The sequence below is a fragment of the Suncus etruscus genome, chromosome 4 (assembly GCF_024139225.1).
Source record: "Suncus etruscus isolate mSunEtr1 chromosome 4, mSunEtr1.pri.cur, whole genome shotgun sequence".
Taxonomy (NCBI): Eukaryota; Metazoa; Chordata; class Mammalia; order Eulipotyphla; family Soricidae; genus Suncus; species Suncus etruscus.
This window is the reverse complement of record NC_064851.1, coordinates 150,968,995-150,994,744: the sequence shown is the minus strand read 5'-3', so window position 1 is coordinate 150,994,744 and position 25,750 is coordinate 150,968,995. Positions and strand designations below refer to the sequence as shown.

Here is a 25,750-nt window from a genome sequence, read left to right as displayed (position 1 = left end):
GTCAGCAGCAAACATTTTGTCCCCATGGATGGTGAATTCAGGGCTGGACTGGGAGAAGCATCATACTGGAGACCTCAAGTCCAGACCTTAGTTTCCCCACCTGTCAATGGAAGAGATAGATGGTTAGAACGAATCCCTTTCCCCCTTGTCACAGCCCGTATGTATGTGTCTTTGTGACCCGGTCAGATGTGTGACTCTGTCCAGTCGAACCAGGTAAAGCAGGTGGAACCAAAGAGAGTGAATGCCGGGAAGGGGGATTGGGTGGTCCGCGGGGCGAAGACCTAGTTCTACTCCCGTGTGTCCAAGAAAGGCTCAGGGGAAAAGTGCTCCATCTTGGACACGTTTCCCACCTTTAGCTGCCGGTCTGCGGGGGGCCAAAAAAAAAAAAAAAAAAAAACAGCTGCTGTGGACCAGCGATCGCGGGGAAACGTCTCCTCCCGGGGGGGCTGCATGCCAGGCCCGCTAGCTTCGGAGGTTCGAGTCCCTGGGGAGCCCGGTCGCGCCCAGCCCCCATCCCTCCGGCCTCGGGGCCGAGCCTCTGCTCCGCGCTGCGCCCGCTGCGGGGCCTGCCGCCGCAGCCTGCCCAGCCAGTGTCACTCCCGCACCCTGGTGCTCCGCGCGCGGCGCCCCGCTAGCGCTCGCCCTGGACGCGCGGCCGGCTTTGTCCCCCCGCAGCCCGACGGACTGCTCGGCTCGGCTCGCTGCGGCGGAGGGAGATCGCGCTCCGGATCCCGCCGCCCGGGCCAGCCGAGCCTCCTCGGACCCCGGCTGAGCCTCCCTCGGGGACCCCGGCGGCGCTGAAGGCCCGCGCGCTGCGGAACCGCCACCTCCCGCCCCCGCCGCCCGCGCCGCAGCCCAAGCCAAGCGATCGGAGGGAGGGACGGACGGACAGAGGGACGGAGCGAGCCGAAGCCTGCCTGCCAGAGCCCGTCCAAGCGCCAGGAGCGAGCTCTGGCCTTGAGGGGCAGCAGAAGCCCGCGCCCCGCCGTGCGAGCGAGCCGAGCCGTGGCGTGGCCCCGCGTGCCTTCGCCAAGCCGCGTCCCCGCCGCCGCATCCTCCCCGCCCTCGGCCCTGCGGAGACGCCTCTGGGCCCCCACGGCCCTCTCCTGGGGTGTCACCCCCACCCACGCCCCCCGCATCATCATCATCGCCCGGAGCGTGGTGGGGTCCGGTCCTGGAGGCGGGGACCCGAGCGCGCGGGAGTGGACTGGACTGGAGTGGAGTGGACGGAGTGACCGGCCATGGCGCAAGCGGCCAAGCAGCTCAAGAAGATCAAAGACACCGAGGCGCAGGCCCTGCAGGAGAAGGAGAAGGAGGAGTCCAACAGGAAGCGCCGCAACCGCTCCCGCGACCGCAAGAAGAAGGTAAGAAAGGAAGAAAGAGGGGCGCGGGCTCCCCCCACCCCCCGGGACGCGTGCCTGCCCGCGCAGGCCTGGCTGGAGGAACATGGCATGGCATGGCCGGCCGGCCGGGCTGCGAGGGCCCCCGGAGCCGGCGGATCCCGGGCGGCCGCGGCCCGGAGGAGAAGGGCGATGGGCTGGTGGGTGCGGCGGGGAAGCGAAGGGGGGACCCCGCAGGAGCTCGAAGGGCACAGGGGGCGGCGCGGGCAGCGGCCAGGAGTGCGCCCCGAAGCGCGCGCCTGCCCGGCCCTTTCAGCACCTCGGACAGATCCAGGCCCTCGCGGCTCCGGGAGCAACTTTTCTGGCCTCTGGCCCGCCGGCCGGCTAAATTGGGGGCCGCTCCTCTCTTCACTTCGCCCCTCCCGGCTCTCCGCAGAAGATGGTTTGGGGGAAACCCAGCCCTCCCGGTGACCCACTCTTCAACGCGGGGTCCCCGATCTAAGAGGGCTCAGTTTCCTTCCGTAGTGTTCTGGAGCCTTTGGGCCAGGGATTTTGGGGGAGAGGGTGCTGGCTCAGGGGCATTCAGCACCGTCCCAGGTTCCCCCCTCTCAAGACCTCTGCCCAAGAGAAGGGGTTCCGTTAGAGGCTCCAGGCCAGGCATGGGGGCTGTCTAGTCCGGTCCCAGGTCCAGGCCTTTTTTGCAGAGGAGCGCAGAACCACATCTTCCCCACATCCCCACAGTGACTCAAACACCACGCTGGGTTCAGCATTTCCTTCCTGAGACTGGGTTCTTCTAAGCATCTTTAGAAATATCCCTTAGGTAGGAAACTCCTTGACGTCCTTATCACCTTCGCGTGTAAAGGCAGGGGCCAATTCTGGGCATGGGGCTGAAGTGTTTTAGAGCCCCCCGTGGAGCAGGCCAGCAGTCATTTCTGGGAACTGGAGACTGAACTGAACTCAGCCTCAGGCCATTTTAGCCTGAGGAGGTGTTGTGGGGCATGGCCTGCTAGTGACCTTCTCAGGAAACAGCCCTTCAGCATGCCAACCAGCCAGGGTGGTTTTAGTTGAGTAGCAAACATTCCTTGCCCCCCAACCCCCAATTACTTCCTCTGGGAAAGAAGTTTGGAGCTTGTGGCTGACAACAGAGTGTGACAGGGGCAAGTTGCTTGCTGGTGACACTCCCCAGTGGCTCAGCAAGACAACCTCAAGCCTTTTCCTAAAGATAAGATCTAGGGATCTACTTGGCCTGTGACTTAACTGAAGTCATCAACTTGCTCCAGGCTTCCCCGTTCCCATCTAAAGATGGGAAGGCCACCTCTCCTATAAGAGATTGCTGTCTTGAGTGTAAATAGTAGTCTCATAAGGTAACACCCCTTCAGCAGCACAGAAAAAGAGGCCTTTCTCAAACCGATGGTGATTCAGAGTTTGGGTGGGTGTCACTCCGGGAGGAAATCTCATCAGTTCCTTCTGCTGGGGTCTGAAATATCAGAGCCCATCCGATGAATCACACAAGGGGAAGTCTGGTGATATCTGACGGTATTCACCCACTTTCTTGGCATGATAGGAATTGTTAGGAAGGCATAGTCTGTCAGTCCATCTAGGTCTATTGCATTTGCTTAAGCCAATGGGGAAAACCTACCTTTCCCCAATGGCTCACAAAATGTTTTTATCCGTCTTCTTGATCTGGATCTTTTACCTTGACTCTGCAAATACCATATTTTTTTGAGTCAAATTAAGTCTTCCTTCTTCGGTTTATTTCCATTTTTCCTGGTGTTTCCATGTAACTGAATTTTGATGGTAATGCACACATATAGAAGTGTCAGTCTCAACATTCTTTTTATTTCTGTAGTTTTAGTCATGACTTCCTTAGTAAACTTTATTCCATTTTGTAGAAGATATTAACCTTCCTTTGAATTGTGTTCTGGTTGCTGCACACTGCATCAGCAAGCATTAAAAATACATCATACTGATTTATGCAGTGTCTTTGGGTGCTATAGTTGATACAACAAAATTAAAATTTTTCATTCAAAATGAGAGTGATGACATAAACTCTAAGAGTTGTTCCTTTGGAGGAGAGGCATAGTAGAGGGTATGGGACAGTTTTGCATATCATGACAATTTACATAATTGAGCTAGCTCCCTTTCAGAGAACATAATTAACAGAATTTATAGCAAAATACAAAATTGTGGAAGGCAGAAGTTCCATCACTTCTCAGCCTTTTGGCTAAGATCAAGTGTAGCAGATAGAGGTCTCAGAGGGGACAGGGGGAGGCCAGGGGGAGGCCAGCAATGCAGCAGAAATTGTAAGAGAAATTGCAGGGTAAGTTCACAGAGGGACAGGAAAACACTAGTCCAAATGGAGGGGGTGTTTGAAGGTTCAGATAAGGTAAAGTCTAACTAAGAAAGTTATTTCTCAAGACAAGTCATAATAAAATCAAGCAGCAGAGGATATTCCAGTGGGCCACTATTGTAGATTGAAAGAAATTCATGAAATAACATTTTCTTCTGGTAGGTTTTGTTATTCAGGTGAGTGTGGAGTTGAACCCAGGGCCTTCTGATTGAACGATATAAAAGGTGTTTGTCCCTCCTGCTAACCTACTTAACAGGACTGATTGAGCAGCACTGCATCCTTCCCCGTTTGTAGAAATCATCGCAGTTGTAACTTCAGTGGTGGTTGCAGTTTTTACAGTTGATGCTATTGTGTGGGAAGGCACTCGCTAAGAGGGTGCTGTGCTCAGGGGATGGAGGCTGATGTTGTGACGCACTGACTGACACAGATAGAAACCACCTCGACACAGGGAATTGAGCTAAAACTCTGGGCTTTAAAATTGCCTGCATTCTTCTGGGACTTCATTCAGTTTTTCTGTTGGTATAACACACATCCTCTCCTCATAAGATGCTTGCTGTTAGTGCTACAGCTTCACAAAAAATAAAATCCTGTATTTATGACTTTCACTGATGTCTCCCCGGCTCCTGCTTCTGAAAGCAAGAATAGAAAGAATTAAATTACAAGGCATTTTTTTTAAAGTAGGCATTTGAATTAAGAGCAAAAGCTTTCTAGGGCTGTGGAAGCTTTGGGCATAAAAAATGTGCTTGTTTTTGGAAAGGAGGACAAGACACTTGGAGTCCAAGTGAGGCTAGGAATGGGTGAGGAGAAAGAGGGGCAGAATTAAAGAAAGGGAGGGAGGCAAAGAGGTGGAGAGGAGATTGCGTCTCAACCTGACTGTAAGGGGTTACACCGAGTCTGCTACCTGCAGTGCCTGGAAGTGCCTCAGAATGGGGTGTGCTGGCCTCACTACCTGTCCTTGATTCTGGCTACCTATTCCATTCTAGGATGCTGATTGAGAAAAAGATCATGTGTAATTTGTAACTGTGAACACAACAGTTTTCTCAGTACCTGACACACACGACCATGCAGTCAATGTAAAATGAGTGGATTCATGTTTTAATTTTGCCTTGACTAGATGTTGTTTTGGTCTTAGGCATGTATTCAGGTGAACAATATATATGCTCTTTGAATGACTGTCTTAACGGGGAATGAGAAGATAGCATGATATTTACTTATTTTCTTGTCATTTGTAAAGCAACAGAGCTTTGGAGGCAGGCAGTGGAACCACATAATTTTTTGGTGCAGTGAATTCCACCACTATATGTGTAGTTTGTTTCTTTGCAAGGCCCTACTGCACTAAATGTCAAGTGGTTTCAGTAATTTGGAACAACAACTGCGTTTGCTCAGGGGTTTGAGGTGGGTACAGAAAGAAAAAGAAGTCCAGTCAGTTTAGGAGTGGATAGAGGCCTCCCTGTTTTGACGCACAGGTGCTGCCAGCTGCCTTTCTTGGTTCTGTGATTCCCTGAGCACCTCAGCCTCTCTTCACAGCTCAACTGCAGACATGTCTTTGATTGGTCAAGTGATTAAAATTACAGAGCATATTTCTGAGTGGAATAGTCATCACGACAGTCAAGGCTTAGAGCTAGAAAGATGGGCATTGGGGAAGAAAGGGAAAGAGAAGGCAAGAGCATCATGAGGGCCCACAACTCCCATTTGTAAAGAGTCTTAGGTATTAGCTGCTGCAATCTCCAAGAAAAGTAAGCTTACAAATTAATTCACTTCAAGAGTTACTTACAGTACCAAAAGGAAATGTGTTTCTTCACCCAAATTGAAATCTTGGTCCTATTGCTCAATCTTATCATGAGGGTATGTTGCAGTTTGAATTATAATTTTTTGATAAAGTTTCTATTTTGGCTTTAGAATTGCATGATTATATTGTACTGCATGCTGGTTAACATGCAATATTAATAAAATACTAATATTAATAAAAAGTTGCAAACCTTTAAAATACCCCCACAATATTGGTAACCCTGCCTTGGCATTGTTTCTTATTTTAGTAATTCAAGAGCCTCAAAAATGAAAATGGCCTGCCCTTAGGAGATACTAGTAACTCAAAATATGAAATTTTTACAGCCTGCTCTGTAGCCATCTTTGCCCCAGCTCCTCCTTTTCTGATGCCAAGGAGTGGTGATGGGATTGTTCCCAGGTGTCCTTGCACATCAACCAATTTTAGACCAGGAGAGCAAGATCCGATGGGCAGAGAAGATATTATTTGTCCTGCCGTGTCTCACTCTGTAAGATTTGCACATCATTGTCCTTCACAGCCCCTGCTCAAAGGAGTGGGAACAGTGGCCAAAATTTAGAGACTGAAGCAAGTGGCCTTTCTGAAATGGGATTTCTTGAACCAACTCTCTGGACTCATTTTCCCTTGCTCACCACAGAGTACACATTCTCCTCTTCTCAGTAATGGCAGTACTTAAAAAGCACAACTTTGGGCCAGAGTGATAGTGCTGTGGGTTAGGCATTTGCATTGTGCATAGCTGCAATCTCTGGCATCCCATATGGTCTCCTGAGCACCTCCAGGTGTAATTCCTGAATGCAGAGCCAGGAGTAAGTCCTGAGTACCACCAGATGTGTCCCCCAACAAAGAAAAAACCCCAAACTTCACACCTCTTCTTCACTTAATAACAATGAGTAAGTATTAGTGAATGATAATTAGTGCTTCTTGGAATTTCTACACAAGTAGATGGGATCATCCCGTGTTTTGTTCCATAATGCCTTTTACAAGCTCTTCTTTAACCATTTATTTATCCTCCATTGTAAAATCCCATTGATGCCTCTGAGAAACCTTTCTTGGGCCAGAGAGGCAGTAAGTGGATGAAGCCTTACATATGACCAACTCGGATTCAAACCTAGTGCGCTTATGGTGCTCCAAACACTTCCAAAAGCGATTTTTGAGACAAATCCAGAAGTTATCTCTGGGCATAACCATTGTGACCCAAAAATAAATGAACAAAAAATACCATAAAAAGAAAGCCTTCCTTTTCTTTTCTTTAGAGGGGCATGGTTTTGGCCACACCTGGTGGTGCTTATAGGCTACTCCTAGTTCAGTGCTCAGGCCACTTCCAATGGTGCTTAGGGAACTGTACAATTTTAGGGACCCACCCCTCTCTTCCACATGAAAACCATGTGCTCAATCTTTGGAGTCATTTTTCCAACCCAAGAAATCTTCTTGATGCTCCCCTTTATCCCATTACTTTTTTTTTTGTAAAGAACTCCTTTATTATAAGACCCACTCCAGGAAATGATCAACCAGGGATATACATGATACTTGGATTGGTGGTGTGCTAGGTTTGGTACTGAAGGGTCCGCTAGGGCCACGTATGGCCTGTTCAGAAGCCACAAGGACTATGCCGGGCAATGCTCAGGGAGTCATGCAGTGCCAGGGGTCAAATTCAGGGCCTCTAGCATGCTAGGCATATTGTCTACCACCAAACCCACATCTCTAGCCCCACCTCAATCACTCCTCTGCATTCCTAACTTGTGCCCTTGTGTTGGTACAAGCTTGCAGTCTGTGCATGTACATGCAAAAGCAAATGTCTTCAGGTATGTATGTATGTATGAACCACATTCTTATTTTATTCCTTCTACTAAATTATAGCTCCTTGAAGGCAAAGCCAAACTAGCCAAATATTTACCAATACATTCATTCAGAGTTGATATACAAGAAGCTATTGCTGTATATCGAAGGAGGAATATAAAAGCGGTGATTGCATTTTCTAAGAATTCCAGCTCTGTTAGGCCATGGCTACCAAATATGGGGAGTCCAAAAATATCAGCGCTAATGGAATCCATGGAATTAGAGGCCAGCCCCTCTATGGAACATGCTTGGTATTCAAACATAAATATCCTCTAAGAAAATTTGCATTTTGGATTATCAAAATAAAAGCAAAAATCTTGGCCAGCAAAATAAAGATAAAACCACCTTGCCTCTTTTGCTACCAGTGTACTGTGTATAGTTCTCCACAGAGAAAATTTCTCCATGGTTTTGCCAAAATTGTCTTGAGGATGGTACCACAGAACAGGGACTTACACCCAGACCTGACTCTCAGACTGACCCACAGACCATTATACTGATACCTTCTCAGGAATGTCAGACCTGAGGGATGTTTAAGCCTGTGCTCAGTTCTGAAAGGACATGCTATTCTTAGCTTTCAAATGTATTACTTAGAAATGAGGGGAAAGCTGTCAGAGGAGAAAAAGTTAAGGCAAAGAAATATGGCAGGTGCTTGGCTTAGGACAGAAATGATGCCTCTCAATTCTGGATGAACCTGGTGTGCAAAGGATCCTCTTACCATCTCGGGAGCAATCTGTGCATTGATATTAAGAACCATGTAATAGGGGCCGGAGAGATACCATGGAGGTAAGGCGTTTGCCTTTCATGCAGAAGGATTATGGTTCGAATCCCGGCGTCCCATATGGTCCCCTGAGCATGCCAGGAACGATTTCTGAGCATGAAGCCAGGAGTAACCCCTGAACCTGCCGGGTGCAACCCAAAAACCAACCACCCCAAAAAAAACCCAACCATGTCAGGTACTTGGGTTGAGATAAGGAGCCAAAAAAAGAAAGGATAAACAGAAGGACAGATTTACTACTCTCTTTACTCTCATTAATGGTTATTTCCTCCTTTACCCTTTTCTCTCTCTCCCTCCCCCCCTTCTTTCTCTCTCCCTCTCCCTCTCTCTTAAATTTTTGGGCCACACTTGGTGATGCTCAAGGGATACTCCTGGGTCTGCACTCATAAATCACTCCTGGTAGGTTTGGAAGACCATATGGGATGCTGGGGATCGACTGAACCCGGGTGGGCTGTGTGCAAAGCAAACACCCTACCTGTTACCACTCAGCTTCCCTTTCTCTTCTTGAGATTTCTTTTTCTACCACATAGTAAGCATCTTCTTCACATAATTTTTATGCGCTTACCCATGAAAACACAGAGTGAGAGTATTCTGCCATAAACATCTATTCATTACTCCCAGTCATCTAGAATACTTGATTTTTTATGTAGGTGCACAGAGGAGTCCCTGGTATTCTCTTTTTTTTCTCCCAGAGAAAACACTTGTCAGGGGCTAGACCTGTGTTTTTGTTGTGATCTGGATAGGTGAGAATATAAATGAGCATACCAGGCCCTTTTCCATGGTTTTTGCACCTTGTCTTGCTCTCTGTGACTTTATTTCCTGATTGGTCTTGTCTGCTAACCTGTTGCAAAATGAGACTCAAGGAAGGCAATTTAATCTCTTGTCATTTAACACAGAGCAGGCTCAAAGAAGTACTAGGCCAAGGCCAGGGATTTGGCACAGTGATAGAAAACTTCTGTGAGACCCAGAATAAAAAGAAAAGGAGAGAAGATACAGAAGACCATTAAGTAAATTGTGAAAGAGGGATCAAAGTGGGAGGAAGCATTACTATGGGGAAGTGTCAGAGAAGGTATTTTTGTTCTTGACTCACACTATAGAACTCTTAAAACCCATTCTAAGAGCCCAAATATTCAAGCTGACATTGACCAAAAAACTGAAGGAAGAAATGGCTCCAGTGGCCCTCCATTTAGCTGGAGGAATCACCTGGAGGGAAAGGGCCTTCGTGACCTGCCCCATGACCCTTCTACTGAGTCCTATGGTGGGTGGGGCCAGATGCTACTAGCATAGCCTCATAGTTTCCTTCTGGGGTGCTTAGAGACTTAACCTCTCCCACCCTCTCAATTCTGTTCTATCCCAGTGACAGAAACACCCTGGAGAATGTGGCAAGACTTAACATAGGATAAAACCAGGAAGTGAGAAGAGAGGTAAAGGAGCAGGGTGTTTCATTTACTGTTATTTGTTCTGTATCCAGTTCCCCAAAGCAAAAACTTTCCTTACACTGTGGCTAGGAAGCAAGCAAGCCAGCAAGTCTGGATAAGGCAGACTGAGCTGGAAGGAAGAAGGGAACAGGGAGGATTTAGGGATGATGGCTAAGCCTTCATAGAGAGTTAGCTTAGTGAACTGAATTGGCAGAATAGGGGCAAGTTGCTCAGCAGAGTATTATGTATGGTTTGCAAGCAGGGCATAGAGGAGGAGATGTTTATTCTTGGTGACCAAATAGGACCAAAGAGAATGAGAGAGAACAGGAATTGCTGGGGAAGGACTGTGACAAGGTCCATGGGCAGGACAAGTTTTGAGGGCCTCCAGGAATAACTGTGAAAGGGTACTGTGCCTTCAGTAAAGAATTAGACTTAACACATGACTAAATGCTGAGGGAGGGTCTGGCCCAAGCAGAGACTGATAATGGGGTGTATACAAGGAAATAGAGACTTTGTGTGGTAGAAAAAGTTGGCCTTGGTACTCACCAAGTAAACTAGGTATTGTAAATAGTCCAGGGTTCCATTTTACGTGTTAACATTTTATCTGTGTTAACAGTGACAAGAAAATAGGGCCTTGTAGTAACTGAAAAATAAAAAACCTGACTTGAGGGAGCACGAGGCATCAGGGAAAGCAACCCCAGGGCCTGAGGTGGGCTGAGGGAAGCAGGACAAAAATACTCTTAAAGATGTAACTTTGGCATCATTACCTATTACTAAAGTGCTCTGCATTCACTGAAAAAAGTGCTTAAAGATGTTCTTAAGACAATCTTTCTAATTAAAAATTGTTTTAAATCTAATGTTATTAGAAATAAATGAAATTAAAAGAAAGACCAAGAGAAGATTATATAATAGAATAACCAGGCCTCTTTGCCTATGTGCCTCTGTGCCATATAGGTGTTATCACACTCCTCCTAAAGAATCCAAGGTAATATGGACTAGAGCCAAGTAGGTAGCAGAATGTATTGGCTCAGAGTGGAGCTGGAGTGTGGTCCCAAAAGGCTGGGCAGTTGGGTCTTGGCATGTGAGTCTGTCCATTGAAAATCAACTTGAAAATGAGTGTATTGAGTCGAATACTCCATGCTGTAGCCAGAGCAAGCTTCCAGAAATGCAAATATGATTTTCACAGTCCCTCATTTAAAGCCTGCAGGAATTTTTAAATGAATTTGTTATTTATTCACTGTCATATACAAAGCTATCGATAACAGAGTTTCAGGTATTCAATATTCCCTCTCCAAATCTGCCACCAGTGTCAGTATCCCTCTACCAATAACCCCACTTCCTTAGAGAACTCATTAGGGAAAATATTTATTGCTTATTATGCTTTTAGTCACATGCTTGCACCATTTTTTAATTTAGTCACCATAAATTACAGTGTTATAAAGTTATTCAGTATTAAGTTTCAGGAGTACAATGTTCCCCAAACTAATCCCTTTCCCAGTGCCCACTTACCTCTGCCAGTGCTACTAGTTTCTACCTACCTGTTTACACTAACTTTAACTTTTGTGATTTTGATGTACATAGTTACTTCTTCTCCATATCACTGAAATGTCCAAGATCCTTGGCCAATATCATGTGTCTTCTTCATCCCTTCTCTACCTCCCTATCCTCCTCCTTGGCATTCTCATTTCTATAATCTAAGACTATGGTTTTGCCATAATTTGATAACATTCTTTCTCTTTTCTTATTATTCTGTATACTACATGTCAGTAAAAAAAAATTCCAGTATGTGTCTTTCTTCCTCTGATGTTACTTACTATGATATCCTCCAGTTTCATTCAGTTGCAGTGAGCTACATGATTTCATGTTTTCTTATGACTGCATGGTATTCCATTGTGTGTATTTGAATTAATTCTGTGTCCTGGATGTTGTACAATGAACATAGGTGTACATATATATTTTAATTAATGTTTTGTTTTTGTATTATAGGTGACAAATACTGGAATCACTGAGCTTTCTAAGAGCTCTAATTTTAGGTGTTTGAGAAGTCTCTGGTTTTTTTTTAATAGGGGTTGAATCAGACAAACATTCTCACAAATAGTGCGTTAAATTTCTTCCTCCATCTTCTCTACCCCAAAACCTGATTGCCTCTTGTCTTCTTGATATATGCCACTTTCACTGGTGTGAATAATATCTAATTACTGGTTTTATTTATTCATTTTGTTTATTTTGGGGGCCACACCTGGCAATGCTCAAGGAATATTCCTGGATCTGCACTCAGGAGTTGCTCCTTGCAGTGCTCAGGGACCATACTGGGGATCGAACCCAGAATGACCTTATGCAAGGCTCGACCCTCTGTACTATCTCTGGCCTTTATTTTTTAAATGCTTAAACTAGAAGAAATATATATTTTTTATTTTATATTTATTTATTTATTTATTGGGATTTTGAGTCACACCAAGTGGTGCTCAGAGGTTACTCCTGCTCTGCACTCAGAAATCACCCTTGGCAGGCTTGGGGGGACAATATGGGATGCCAGGAATCGATGCCAGGAATGCCAGGAATGTCCCAGGACGTCCACGTGCAAGACAAACACCCTATCACTGTGCTATTGCTCCGTCCCACTACGTATATATTTTCAGCTTATTGTAACATTGTGATCTATAAAATTGTTCGTAATATAGTTGTTTTAGGCATTTAATGTTCCAACACCAATTGTACCACTAGTGTAACCTTCCTTCCGTCAATGTCCCTAATTTTCCACCCACCATCCATTCTACTCCCTTAGCTGCCACAAACAGATTTACTTTATATTGCTTGTTAAACACAAAGGCAAATGGAATTACTAAAACTGAGATCAATTTAGATAAATTTGTGATAACTGTTATAGCTGCAATGTTACTGAATTCATGTCTGAGGATTTACTGGGCAGGTCAGTGCTAGTTGAGCCTCGTGTTATTCTTTTTGCTCAGTGAGCCTGATGGTCTTCTCTGCAACTTTCCTATCAGATTTGCTGTGTTCCTACTGGGCTGACAGTACTAAATTTGTACGCGTTGCAGAGTCCAGAATCTATGCAGCTGGAATGATTTGGTGACTTGTCAGCTTGATAAGGTTCAGTTGTGGAGCTGGACCATTTCACCTCAAAGGGTGTTGAGTGTGGCTTTGGGTTGCTATGCAGAAAGCCACACCCAACACCTCTGTGTAGTAACATGATGTAGAACCATGCTGTGCAGAAAAATAGGCAGGGGACAGTGACCACCTCCATTCTGAGAAGGCTCCGAAGATTTTAGCCTGGATTGGTCTACCTAATGAAACTCATCATTGTTTTGACTTGTATTTCCCTGAGAATAAGTGAGGGAATATATTTATTTTCCATCCACATGTCCTTTTCATGGAAGTGTCTCTTTTATATCCTCTCATGTTTTTGTAAGTAATTGTTTAAGCACCATGGTTGCAAAAATATTCATAGTTGGGTTTCAGTCACAGAATGTACACCACCTTTCACCAGTGGGACTTTTCCTTTCTCCCCATTTTTTGATGGACAAAGAAGTTTATTTGCTGTTGAACTGTCCATTCAATGGTGTGCTTTTTTTGTTCATTTGGTTTTTTTTTTTTTTTTGCCACACCCAGTGGCGCACAGGGGTTACTCTTGCGATACTTTTTGCACTCAGAAATCTCTTCTGGCAGACTAGGGGGACCAGATAGGATGCCAGAAATAAAACCAGGGTTTATTCCAAGTTGGCTGCATGAGGCAAATGTCCTACCACTGTGCTATTACTCCGACCTTAAGGTGTGCTTTTTTATTTTAGCCTAAGTTTCTTTTGCTATGATAGCAACTTTTTATTTTATTTTTTGATTTATTTTTTTGTTTTGTTTTTGGGCCACACCCAGTGACGCTCAGGGGTTATTCCAAGCCAGAAATCCTGACTTGGGAGATCATATGGGATGTGGGGGTATTTAATCGTGGTCCGTCCTAGGTCAGCAGTGTGCAAGGCAGATGCCCTACCACAGTACCACTGCTCTAGCCCCAACTTTTTTTTTTTTTTTGGTTTTTGGGCCACACCCGTTTGACGCTCAGGGGTTACTCCTGGCTATGTGCTCAGAAATCGCCCCTGGCTTGGGGGGACCATATGGGACGCTGGGGGATCGAACCGCGGTCCTTCCTTGGCTAGCGCTTGCAAGGCAGACACCTTACCTCCAGCGCCACCTACCCGGCCCCAAGCCCCAACTTTTTATTTTAGTATAGTTACATCTGTTTACTTTGTTTTTCTTATTTTTGCCAATGGTATCAATTCATTGGAAGTACCTTTGAGGTTTAGATCTTGGAGTGTTCTATCATTTTCCTCAGTGTGTTTTATAGATTCTAGTCTAGCTTAAAATACTTTAATCTACATTGAATTCACTTTTTATGTGGTGTACAAATAAGTCAAATTTCATTTGCATGTGATTGTTCAGTGTTCCCAGCTCTGTTTATAAAAAAGGCTTTTCTTGTTCCACCAAGTTGCTTTGTCACAGATTGACTGTCTATAGATCTGACTCTTTATTTTGGGGCTCTTAGTTTAATTCATTGGCTAGATAGTAGATTTTCTTGTAGTCTGGTGTTTTGATTAGTATCATTATCATTTCATAATATGATTTACAGTCAGGAAATACAGTACTTCCTAACTTATTTTTTCTCAGAATGGCTTTGACTATTTGGGGATTTTTATGATTCCAAACAAATTTTATTAATGTTTGTCCTAAGTCCTTAAAGAACAATATCAGAATTTTGATAGGTTTTAAATGCCTTTAGAGTTTAGTACAGCCTTTTTTGGCAGGGGGATGGGAGGGCTTGGGCCACACTCAGCAGCAGTGCTGAGGTTACTTCTGGATCTGCACTCAGAAATCGCCCCTGTCAGGCTCAGGGGACCATATGGGATGCCAGGAATCAAATCTAGGTCCATCTCGGGTCAGATGAGTGCATGGCAAATGCCCTACTATCACTCTGGCCCCAGTATAGTCTTTTCTTTTTACCTGATTTCTTAGCCTTCAAATATATCCCATTGTTGCCTTTCTTGTCTCTTTCTTTCCCACATGCTGCAACCAGTTGTTGTCTTAATTTCTAAAACTTCAATATATTTACTTCCCTATGTCTTTACATCATTCTGTTTTCTGCATCTCTGATGTCCAAGCCAAGCCCTTTGTCAGAACAAGTTAAGACAGTCTTCCTGGGCCAGAGTGGTGGCGCAAGTGGTAAGGAGTCTGCCTTGCCTGTGCTAGCCTAGGACAGGCTGCAGTTTGATCCCCCGGCATCCCATATGGTTCCCCAAGCCAAGGAGCTATTTCTGAGTACATAGCCAGGAGTAACCCCTGAGCCTCACCGGTGTGGCCCAAAAACCAAAACAAAAAACAAAAAAATAGGCAGAAGGTGACTAGGCATTGAAGGTATGCCCAAGAGGCCATTTTTGAAGCACATGTTTTGGCAGCCATAAAGTAGATTTGGGGGCTAAATGGTGTCTGCTACTGTGGTAGTATCCTGGCTCAGATGTTTGCTAGCTGGGTGTTTTTAAACATGTGGATTAATAATCATACTTAAGCCTTATTTTTGTCATTTGTAAATTAGAGAGTGTAGTATCTATTGCTACCTTGCTAGAATATTAGGACTAAAGCAGTTAATATTTGTAAAGTCCCAGAATTGCCTCTTCCAGTGACTCAGTTCCCACTCATGCCTAGTGCAACCAGTAGAACAGGGGGAAGAGGGTGGGGTGATAGAGAAAAGAATGTCAATACCAATATTGCTGAATGGCTCGATGATGATTTCCACATAAACATGACACCATGATTTTCCTTTTGAATCCTAAGGAGGATGTCAGAAGAGGTGAAAGTCTGATCCTACTTAGTTAAATGCTCGCCTTGTATGTAATTTAGATATAATGAGTCTTTCAGACATTCTCATCAAGATTACATGGCAAGTTTTCTAATATTCACTTAGTATTACTGCCAAATTCTTAAATTAGGAAAGACTGGAGAATTGTGAACCTGATCTAAAACTGTAGTTACGTTAAATCAGAACTGGCTTCTTAGAATAGCTTTAAAGTTTTAAGTGACTATAGAGTTATACTGGATTTATGGAGACATAAGATTTTCATTTGAAGCAGAGACTGGAAAATTCATTTGAATGGTTTTCAGAAAAAAAAAAAACAACTTTGCCAGCCTGGAAATGAGAAGGCTGCATTGCTGACCTTTGGCTCTGTGGTGCTAGTAGATGAAGTAGGATCCTTTCACAGTTCATTCTGGATCTGGTATGTAAGATTTTATAGGAGAGACCCTATTTAGAAATCTTAGCAGACTAGGGCAGGATTCCAGGCCCATTTCTGATACTCAGCCTGTGGTAGGTGCATAACATGTTTGGAATTCCCCTGTGGAAGAGCTATACTTTCTGCTTCAGACCAAGTAGCCACAATGAAGTCCGACTTTCTTTAATCATGGTCTTCTTGCTTGTTATATATCATAGCCCTTTACCTTCTAGAATGTATCTGCATTTAAAAAGAACATCATAGGAAACAGGTTGAATGTTAGCACTGTAAACCTACACATCAATGTTTCAAGACTTAAAAACACAAATAGAAAACAAATTATTTTTATTAAGACACCATGGTTTTTGCTGGAAGGGAACAAATGCATGGTACTCTTTCATTATCTGTAGTGTAAACCACAGTGTCAAAAAATAAAAGAGAGAGAGAGAGAGAGAGAGAGAGAGAGAGAGAGAGAGAGAGAGAGAGAGAGAGAGAATGGCTGCTCCAGAGGCAGGTAGGCAGGGTGGATGGGAGGGAAACTGGGACATTGGTGGTGGGAAATGCATTGGAGAAGGGTGGTGGCTATATTTTATGACAAATTCAACCATGAGCAATTTTGTAACCGTAGTGCTTAAACAAAGTAATTATACATATTAAAAGAGATACCATAATTTAAAAAGTTGTTCATAGTAGAGTTGTTTCAGGTATACAGTGATCTAACACCAGTCCCACTACCAATATCCCCTTCCCTCCCCCAAGGCCCCTAGGTTCCTTTCCAACCCCCATTTTGCTTCTTTGGCAGACAAATAAGCCAATTTTTTCATGTTATAAGCCAATTTATTTCATATTACTTACTCCAGCAAAACTTAAATAGCAAATGGAATTATCAAAAAATAAATCAATAAATGTCAATTGTGATGATTGGTTGCTATGTTTTTGACCTTAATCTAGTAGAGGACAACCATACGCACTATTAGTGAGTGCCAAATTCAATGCCACATGTTGGGGAATATTTGCTGTCATTTTCTGGAGTTATTTTAAGGGTTCTTATAAAATAGGACTATGTATTCAAGACTATGTATTCCCAAAATTGTTGCTTGTCAGGGGCTGGAGAGATAGCACAGTGATTGGGCATTTGCCTGGCATGCGGCCGACCCAGGAGGAATCTGGTTCAATTCCTGGCATCCTATATGGTCCCCCAGCCTGCCACTGGTGATTTGTAAGTGCAGAAGCCAGGAGTAATCTCTGAGTATCACTGGGTGTGGTCCCAAAACCAAAACTGTTGCTTGTCTATGAAGTTTAGCATTGTTACTTTAAATATGAATTATAATATAGATAGAGTACTCTCAGTGAGGTGTTCATTTGGATGAGTTTTATACTAAATTCTTCCATACTCTCCTGATTTGTAGAGTCTCATTCAACTATTTTCTTTTTAAAAATAATTAACTTAAGTATTGTGATTATGAAATTTTTCATCCACCCCCGCCTGTTTCTGGGGCAGGCATTTTGTTTTCCTCTTTCCTTTTTGACACTGTAGTTTGCACTATTGTTAATGAAGGGATACCATGCATGCACTTTATCCACTTTCGGCAACTAATTTTTGTCCAAAGTGATCAGTTCCAACTATCATTATCATAGTAGACCCTTCTCTACCATAACTGCACTCACCACTCTTGTGACAATCTTCCTACCATGAATTGGTTCACCTGCCCTTATCACATTTGTCTCTGGATATTATGACTATACTGCATATTTTCTTAGATTTCACAAATGTGTGAGATTATTCTATGTCTATCCTTCTCTCTGACTCATTTCACTCAAAATGATAGTCTTCTTATCCATCCACATATAAGCAAATTTCATGACTTAATTTTTTAAAGGCTGTGTAGTTTTCCAGTGTGTACATGTACAATAATTTCTTTAGCTACTCACCTGTTTATGGGCACTTGGATTGTTTCCAGATTCTGACTATTGTCAATAATACTGGGACAAACACAGGAATGCAAGGAATGCAAGAGGACTTTTCTGCATGGTGATTTTCGGATCCCTAGGTGTGTATCCCTAGAAGTGGTGTTGCTGGATAATATGAGAGCTCAATTTCTAGTTTTTTAATTCAACTATTTTCCACCTTCTGTTGTTTTCTAGTGGTTTCCTCCTTCTCATCTTGGAAGGGCTTTTTATTGGGTTGGGATTTTCTTTTAGGATGTTGGGCCAGCAGTGCTCAGGGGTGACTCTTGGCTTAATACTCAGGAATTACTCCTGGAGAGCTCGGGGGATCATATGAGGTGTCAGGGACCAAACCCAATTTGGTCACATGCAAGGCAAGCATCCTATACATTGTATAGGATAGTCCCACTATTGAGTTTTTACTATCACCTACCTGTCTTACTATCTACCTTCCTATCACTTCCTATCACTATATCACTATCTACCTATCTTCATTTCTGTTATTGAGCTTGATGAGCTTCTATATGTTTTCCCTATTGGTTTTCTAGTGGGTTTTTTTCTGTGCTGGGGATGACTTTTTGTACTTTAGACTACCTGGAAGATACTGAAGAATTAGGTTGAGAATTTTTACTTCTTTTCTGCCTGTCCTTGCTGATGATAGGAAGTATAACTGTGAACAGTGCAAAATTTGCTGAGTAGATCTGTCTATAAGAGCTGTGTCCTTAATATAGCACAGTTTGTGTACGGAGGCTGCTGAGACCTATCTGGAAAGAAGAGGCTCTGATTCCATTCTGGAAGCCAAATAATGTCAGCTGGAGAAAAGTCTTACCTAAAATGGTGGAGTATCAAACAGAAACTATTAGGAAACTGTAGTGTGGGCCAGTCCAGAGAGAATGCCAGTTCCTGACCCTGTACCTCTCACTTCATGGAGGCTGACTGTAACTCAGGAAGGGCCTTGTCTTCCCGAACCATTTCCAGAATTATGGATCTTGGCACCTGCTATGGATAAAAAGAACAGACTTAAGAGTCAAGGTGGAAGTGATTAAATCCTTCTTGTTCCTTTTCTGTAGCTTTGGACACTTCACTAAATTCAACTTTTCATGAAGAAAGGTAATGGCTTAGAGGCTTTGAGGTACCTTTTGGGAAATCCATAATTCTATAATGCTGTCAATTTACAATATCACAGGACAAAATGGTTCCTAGATGCCAGCTGGCTCTCTTAGCATAAGGTGTGCAAGAAGAGAAACCTGGATAGATGAAGTCATATTGGGCTGAGGGCGAGCTCTGATGAGAATGGGGACAGAGTATAAAGACCTTCAAGCATAGGCTCCAGTTTAACTCCTTGGTCCCAGACCACATTTCATGCCTCTTCCAGGGCACTGGCATCAAGGAAAATGGAGTGTGTTAATAAAGAACCCAAGAACCATAAAGGTCACTGGAGGTCAGCAGCATCCTCTCAGTGCATGTTTTTGGAGAAGCTGTGTTCGGTTCCCTCATGACTCTGCACCTTCAGCTAAGGCCAAAATAGCTCCACCTTTATTATTCCTAACAAAGAATAACCTCCTCTGGGCAGGGAGCACCTGCTGCAGGTGAGCAGAGAGACAGGAGGCAAGAGCCTTCTATTTTCAGTGCCAGGTGGCTGGGACTGTCATACACTGAACTGCTTTCAAGGTCAGGAGCAGAGCGAACATTCATTCAAGGAAACCTGAAAGAGCTTGAGTAAGGGGCTCTGCAGCCCTCATTGCCCATTTTTTTCTGGTAAGCTGACCAGCCCCAGGCCCAAAGAGACACAGATTCACAGATGATGTGAAGTATGGCTATCAGACCCGCCTAGCCTAGGGAGGAATGACATATTTTTAATGCCAGTTTTTCACTTACTGATTCTAAAGAGGTTGGCACTTTAGCTTAGCAAAATAGTTTTTTTTTTTTCAATTTTGAGATCAATCTCTGCTCAGAGGCCCTGTCTTCTCAAGCATGCACAATGCTTGGTTTGAATGAAAATCTTACATGCTGGAAACCCAGTGTGTTGTTACCCTGTGGGTTCTCAGCTGATGCAGGGAGACTGTCCCCAAAAGGGTGCCACCAGACTAGTTGAACTAGACATTTCTTTTTTTTATATTTTATTTAAACACCTTGATTATATACATGATTGTGTTTGGGTTTCAGTCATGTAAAGAACACCACCCATCACCAGTACAACGTTCCCATCACCAGTGTCCCAAATCTCCCTCCTCCCCACCCCACCCCTGCCTGTACTCTACACAGGCTTTCTATTTCCCTCATACATTCTCATTGTTAGGATATGAACTAGACATTTCTAAAGTGGTGACATTTTTTTTTTTTTGGTTTTTGGGTCACACCTGACAGTGCTCAGAGGTTATTCCTGGCTCCATGCTCAGAAATTGCTCCTGGCAAGCACGGGAGACCATATGGGACGCTGGGATTTGAACCGATGACCTTCTGCATGAAAGGCAAACGCCTTACCTCCATGCTATCTCTCCAGCCCCAAGTGGTGACATTTCTAAGAGGAGGAACACCTGAGTGTAGTAGGAGGAGACCAAGTGCACAACACCTGGCATTCCATGGGGCCTAGGCAATGCTCAACTCTAAAAGTGTCCTGACAGTCTTTTGTGGTGCATGGATCAGGTTTCTATATCAAAGGCCAGGAAGGCTCTGAAGATTCCTGCATTTCACACCACTACTAAGTGTTCACACTGGGCAGGAAACCTTGGATGCTTTCTCTCCACGAAGTCTTTACCTATTTACCTTTTAATAACAACTATGAACTAGTGGATGCAGAGTGTGGTGGACAGAAATGTGTGTCATTTCCTACCAACTGCCTACCCATCTCCTAGTAGAAATGGAGCTTCTTAATGGAGCTTAGTTGTTGGTGGCAGAACGAAAGAAGGGAAAACCAGGACTCCTGGTCATACACTTCACTCCAGTCCACTGAGCCCAAGGCAGACATGAGAACAGTCTCTTTCTCATATAGTGCCCTTATAGGTCTCAGACAGGCTGAATTACTTGTCCATCAGAGCACAAACTAGCATTGAAAACTGTCACCTACTGTTTCTGGTGCTCTGGTAGAGATGAATAAAATGAAATAAAGTGCCTCAGGGGGAGAGGGGCAGAGGAAGAATAGAAAATAAAGACTATTTTAAAAGCACTATACACATAGTGTTGAGCTAGGTGATAAATCTATATATCTGTTACCTTGACTGAAATACAAGGTACCACATCTTCCCTATCCTGTATGGACCTCCATCCACTTGAGAGAAAAATCCAACCAGTTCAGTTTCCAGCAAAGAGAATCAGCATCATATATATGTATTTAAAGAGACAAAGGCAGAGATAGACAAATAAACTTAGTTTTATATATATATATAACTTTATACAGACTAATATTTATGTCTAAATTTATACCTACATAAAGTTAGACATAAATATATATGTAAAGACATTGACAGATACAGACAGATAGACACAGAGATAGATGTAGACATTGAGATATAGACCCAGATATAGACACTCATATAGACATCAGACCTAGTCATAGATAGACCCAACACATTCATATAGATACCAGGCCCAGACAAAGAGGTATAAAGATAAAGACATACATTAAGCTATGATAAGGACATTATAATGGGAGCATTTGGAGCAGAGAATGCTGGTCCTGACTGCTCAGCAGGAAGTAGCTGGGTAATTCTGGGAAAAATTCTTCATCTCTCTGAGCCTTAATATTCCACACTTAGAATGGCCTCCAGTAGGCTTGCTGACATCAGATCATGGAAGCAGTTCTGCAACTCTTCTGCTCCCTTCTCTATATACTAAAGCTGCATTTGAGAGAAAAGAAGCGATGAGTTCAGATACATATCTATCTATCTATCTATCTATCTATCTATCTATCTATCTATCTATCTATCTATCTATCTATCTATCTATCTATCTATCTATCTATCTATCTGGTTTTTGGGCTACACCTGGCAGCAGTCATGGATTACTCCTGTCTCTATGCTCAGAAATCGCTCCTGAGGGGGGCCGGGCGGTGGCGCTGGAGGTAAGGTGCCTGCGCTAGCCTAGGACGGATCACGGTTCCATCCCCCGGCGTCCCATATGGTCCCCCAAGAAGCCAGGAGCAACTTCTGAGCGCATAGCCAGGAGTAACCCCTGAGCATCACAGGGTGTGGCCCAAAACCCAAAAAAAAAAAAAAAAGAAATCGCTCCTGCACAAAAATACAATACAAAAATCCCTGCCTTACACCTAAATTCATTGCAGCACTATTTACCATAGCAAGACTCTGGAAACAACCAAGATGCCCCTCAACAGACAAATGGCTAAAGAAACTGTGGTACATATACACAATGGAATATTATGCAGCTGTCAGGAGAGATGAAGTCATGAAATTTTCCTGTACATGGATGTACATGGAATCTATTATGCTGAGTGAAATAAGTCAGAGAGAGAGAAAAAAACGCAGAGTGGTCTCACTCATCTATGGGTTTTAAGAAAAATGAAAGACATTCTTGCAATAATAATTTTCAGACACAAAAGAGAGAAGGGCTGGAAGTTACAGTTCACCTCATGAAGCTCACCACTAAGAGTGATGAGTTTAGTTAGAGAAATAACTACATTTTGAACTCTCCTAATAATGAGAATGTATGAGGGAAATGGAAAGCCTGTCTAGAATACAGGCAGGGTTTGAGGAGGGAGATTTGGGACATTGGTGATGGGAATGTTGCACTGGTGATGGGTGGTGTTGCACTGGTGATGACTGAAACCCAAACACAATCATGTATGTAATCAAGGTGTTTAAATAAAATCATTAAAAAAAAAAAAGAAATCGCTCTTGGCAGGCTCAGGGGACCATATGGGATTCTGGGATTTGAACCACCATCCTTCTTCATGAAAGGCAAACACCTTACATCCATGCTATCTCTCCAGCCCCAGATACACATTTTAGAGGCCAATCAAACACTAGAAACTGGTATCAGACTTGCCTCTTAAGAGCTCAGGAGAGAAGTTTCATCCCCCTACAAGCTTTGTATTTAACATGGTAGAAGAACTATAAGAAGAAAATAGGGACTGGTTCTTTTTGTTCTATGTGGAAACAGTTCTCCAGAAAGGCACCAGAATGGTGATCTTAATACCCTTCTGTCCTAGAGATGGAGGGGTTATATTATTTAGGACTGCCCAGCAGATGCCCAAGGAGGCTGCCAGAGTGCTGGAGTTTGGATGCAGAAGCTTGATCTCTCTCCAAAATTTAAAGGGAGGAGACCTGTGCTGAATAAATTATTTTATTTATTTTAATAAATAAGAATTTATTTTATATAAGTCCTCTCCTCACTGCCCTATTTCACACACTTTGATATCAATTGCATCTCAGGCACATCCAAGACCTAAAACATTGCTAGCCATGGCCGACTGTGAACTCTGTTCTGTGAATCTCTGGAACATTCATCAAGTTCAACCTGCCTATTCTGTAGCACAACTGAGTCCTAGATTGGAGGATTTTTTTTTCCTAAGACTTGTGTTGCTAAGCAGGGCCAGAACCTAAAACCTCTATTACTATTTGGAAGCAATGTTTGGTTGCCTTTTGAGTTATTGAAACAGTCTGAATATAACCATCTATCCATCCACCATCTACCCTCTTTCTGTGAGTCTATACATCTATGTATCTATGTATTCATCAATGTCTGTCTCTCTCTATCTCTCTATCTATCTCTCTATCCATCTATCTAACCATCTTTAACCTATTCTCCTATTTTATTCCATGTATCTATTTATCTAGCCTCATAATCACCTTATTATTGTGCTTCCTTTTGGGAAAAGGGTCTGATGAAAAGCTTCTTTGCTATACATTGCGTTCTTCAGAACTCCCTAAGCCTATTTTGTCAGTGTTACCATCTTCCCTTTTATCCTTCTTCCTCTTCACCTCTAATTATATGCCAGATCATTTCCTACATGCTGCTATGCCCATCATGCCTTATTCATGATGGCAGTGCTGTATGAATTTGAAAGCCTTCTCCCTTGGGTGACCCAGCCAAGGCCCAATCGCCTTTGACAGTTCAGGAAAATCTCTTCTTCTGGGAAGGCTTCTCCTCTTTTTAATAACAAAAATAATTGCCCTGTTGTATTCTAGTAGAGCCAACTAGTCTTACAATTGTAGCACTCGTTATTTGTTTGAAACCAGAGTGTTTATTTTATTATAAAGGAATAGATGATAATGAAAACAGCTGCAGACAAGGCAAAGAGAGCACTATCCCAATAAGACATGATTTACCAACTCTGACATGTGAATTTCATTTCATTTCCACATGTAACAAGATATCACTCTTTTCTCCTTCAAGCATTTAAGATTATAAAAAAAAAATAACAACATCCAACTTATATGCGGTATAAGAACTGGCTGTGGACTAGATCTGAGCCTTGAGTGCAGACAGCAACATTGGGGTTAAGTGCTTGTTATCAGCAGAGAGGCTGTGCCTTGACTCTTTCTTCCCCATTAAAACATGTTTGCTGGGCCCGGAGAGATAGCACAGCGGCGTTTGCCTTGCAAGCAGCCGATCCAGGACCAAAGGTGGTTGGTTCAAATCCCGGTGTCCCATATGGTCCCCCGTGCCTGCCAGGAGCTATTTCTGAGCAGACAGCCAGGAGTAACCCCTGAGCAATGCCGGGTGTGGCCCAAAAAACAAAAAAAACAAAAACAAAAAAAAAAACATGTTTGCCAAATAAATGAGGCTGTGCTTCCATTGAACACAGCATTTCTGATATCATAAATCTGTACCATTGGCAATTAATATAATTTAAAATGATCGCTAAGTTTTAAGCAATCCTTCCAGGGATGAGGCACTAGATAAGCATTATCACTTCAGTTCCCCAGGACAGGAGACTGAGGTCGTTGTGTCTTTGGTCCTGGTGGGGTCTGATCTGGTGGCTGAACCTTTTCTGTCACTAGAGGAAGCTCTGAGGAGTTGGGTCCACAGTCTGCTTGGCAGTGGGTGTACGTACTGGAAGCATCCAGGAGCAAGTCTTTCAGTTGTGAAAATAGAAACAATCTGGTGCTTGCCTGGATAATAGGCCTGTGTCAGAATGGTTTGGTTTCCTTCCTGCATCTCTGGCATCTAGCTCCTGGAATGAGAGGCAGTCGTGTCTGTTCTGTTGAGGGGGAATTGTTACACATAGCTAAAATTAGATGTTTTGTTTGAATTATGTTAATTTGACTTAATTGCTGGGGAATGTCAAATGTTCTTCAGAAATTCAAGCTCTCTGCCGTCTTGGTGAATAATAGTAATCCCTTATATTTGGATAGTGCCTCACCATTCCCAGCACTGCCACCTTCATTATCACATTTAATCTCTCACAACAAACTCAGGAGGGTAGCCCTGGAGGTCAGGTGGGGGAGGGAAGATGGCATTTCCCAAGTCATTTGGGGCTGAGCTGAGACAGGAACTGTTTTTCACGTGGTTCTATTCTACTAATGCTATGATTTTAAAATCTCATCTCTTTAAAAAAATATTTTTTGTTTGTTTGTTTTGTTTTTTGGGTCACACCCAGCATGCTCGGTGGTTACTCCTGGCTCTATGCTCAGAAATTGCTCCTGGCAGGCTCAGGGGACCATATGGGATGCCGGGATTTGAACCACTGTCCTTCTGCATCTAAGGCAAACGCCTCACCTCCATGCTATCTTTCTGGCCCATCTTTTTAAAATATATTTTAAAAGAACATTTTAAAAATCTGTAGAGGAGGTAAACTTTATGCTTTAGCAACAGCAGAACTGTGTTAGAATGACCCTTTACTTGGCTCTTCTGTGACCATTCTGAAGGAATTTTTCACTTTCTAAGCAAGGACTCATATTTTTATTTTGTATTGAACCAGACATAATATGTAGCTAGTCCTTGACATATGCTTGTCTGTCACAATCATGCTTGGAGCATTGGCACTTTATACTCGTGTTTTAATCACTATAGCTCATCCTTTGGCTGCCAGAACCTGTGTTTTTCTTTCTATATTAACGTTGAGGGGCCA

At 43.5% G+C, this 25,750-nt stretch overlaps 1 protein-coding gene across 3 annotated transcripts in view; it reads left to right on the top strand.

Annotated features, from left to right (window-relative positions):
- Window positions 1-1,123: 1,123 nt before the first annotated feature.
- The window catches only part of ANK1 (ankyrin 1), a 272,521-nt gene continuing 247,894 nt past the window's right edge, over window positions 1,124-25,750 (top strand). For all 3 annotated transcript variants that reach the window (XM_049771795.1, XM_049771796.1, XM_049771793.1), the window contains exon 1: window positions 1,124-1,364. In XM_049771795.1, coding sequence (XP_049627752.1) covers window positions 1,242-1,364 — 123 coding nt within the window. In that variant the 5' untranslated portion in view covers window positions 1,124-1,241. The remainder of the gene's footprint in view (window positions 1,365-25,750) is intronic.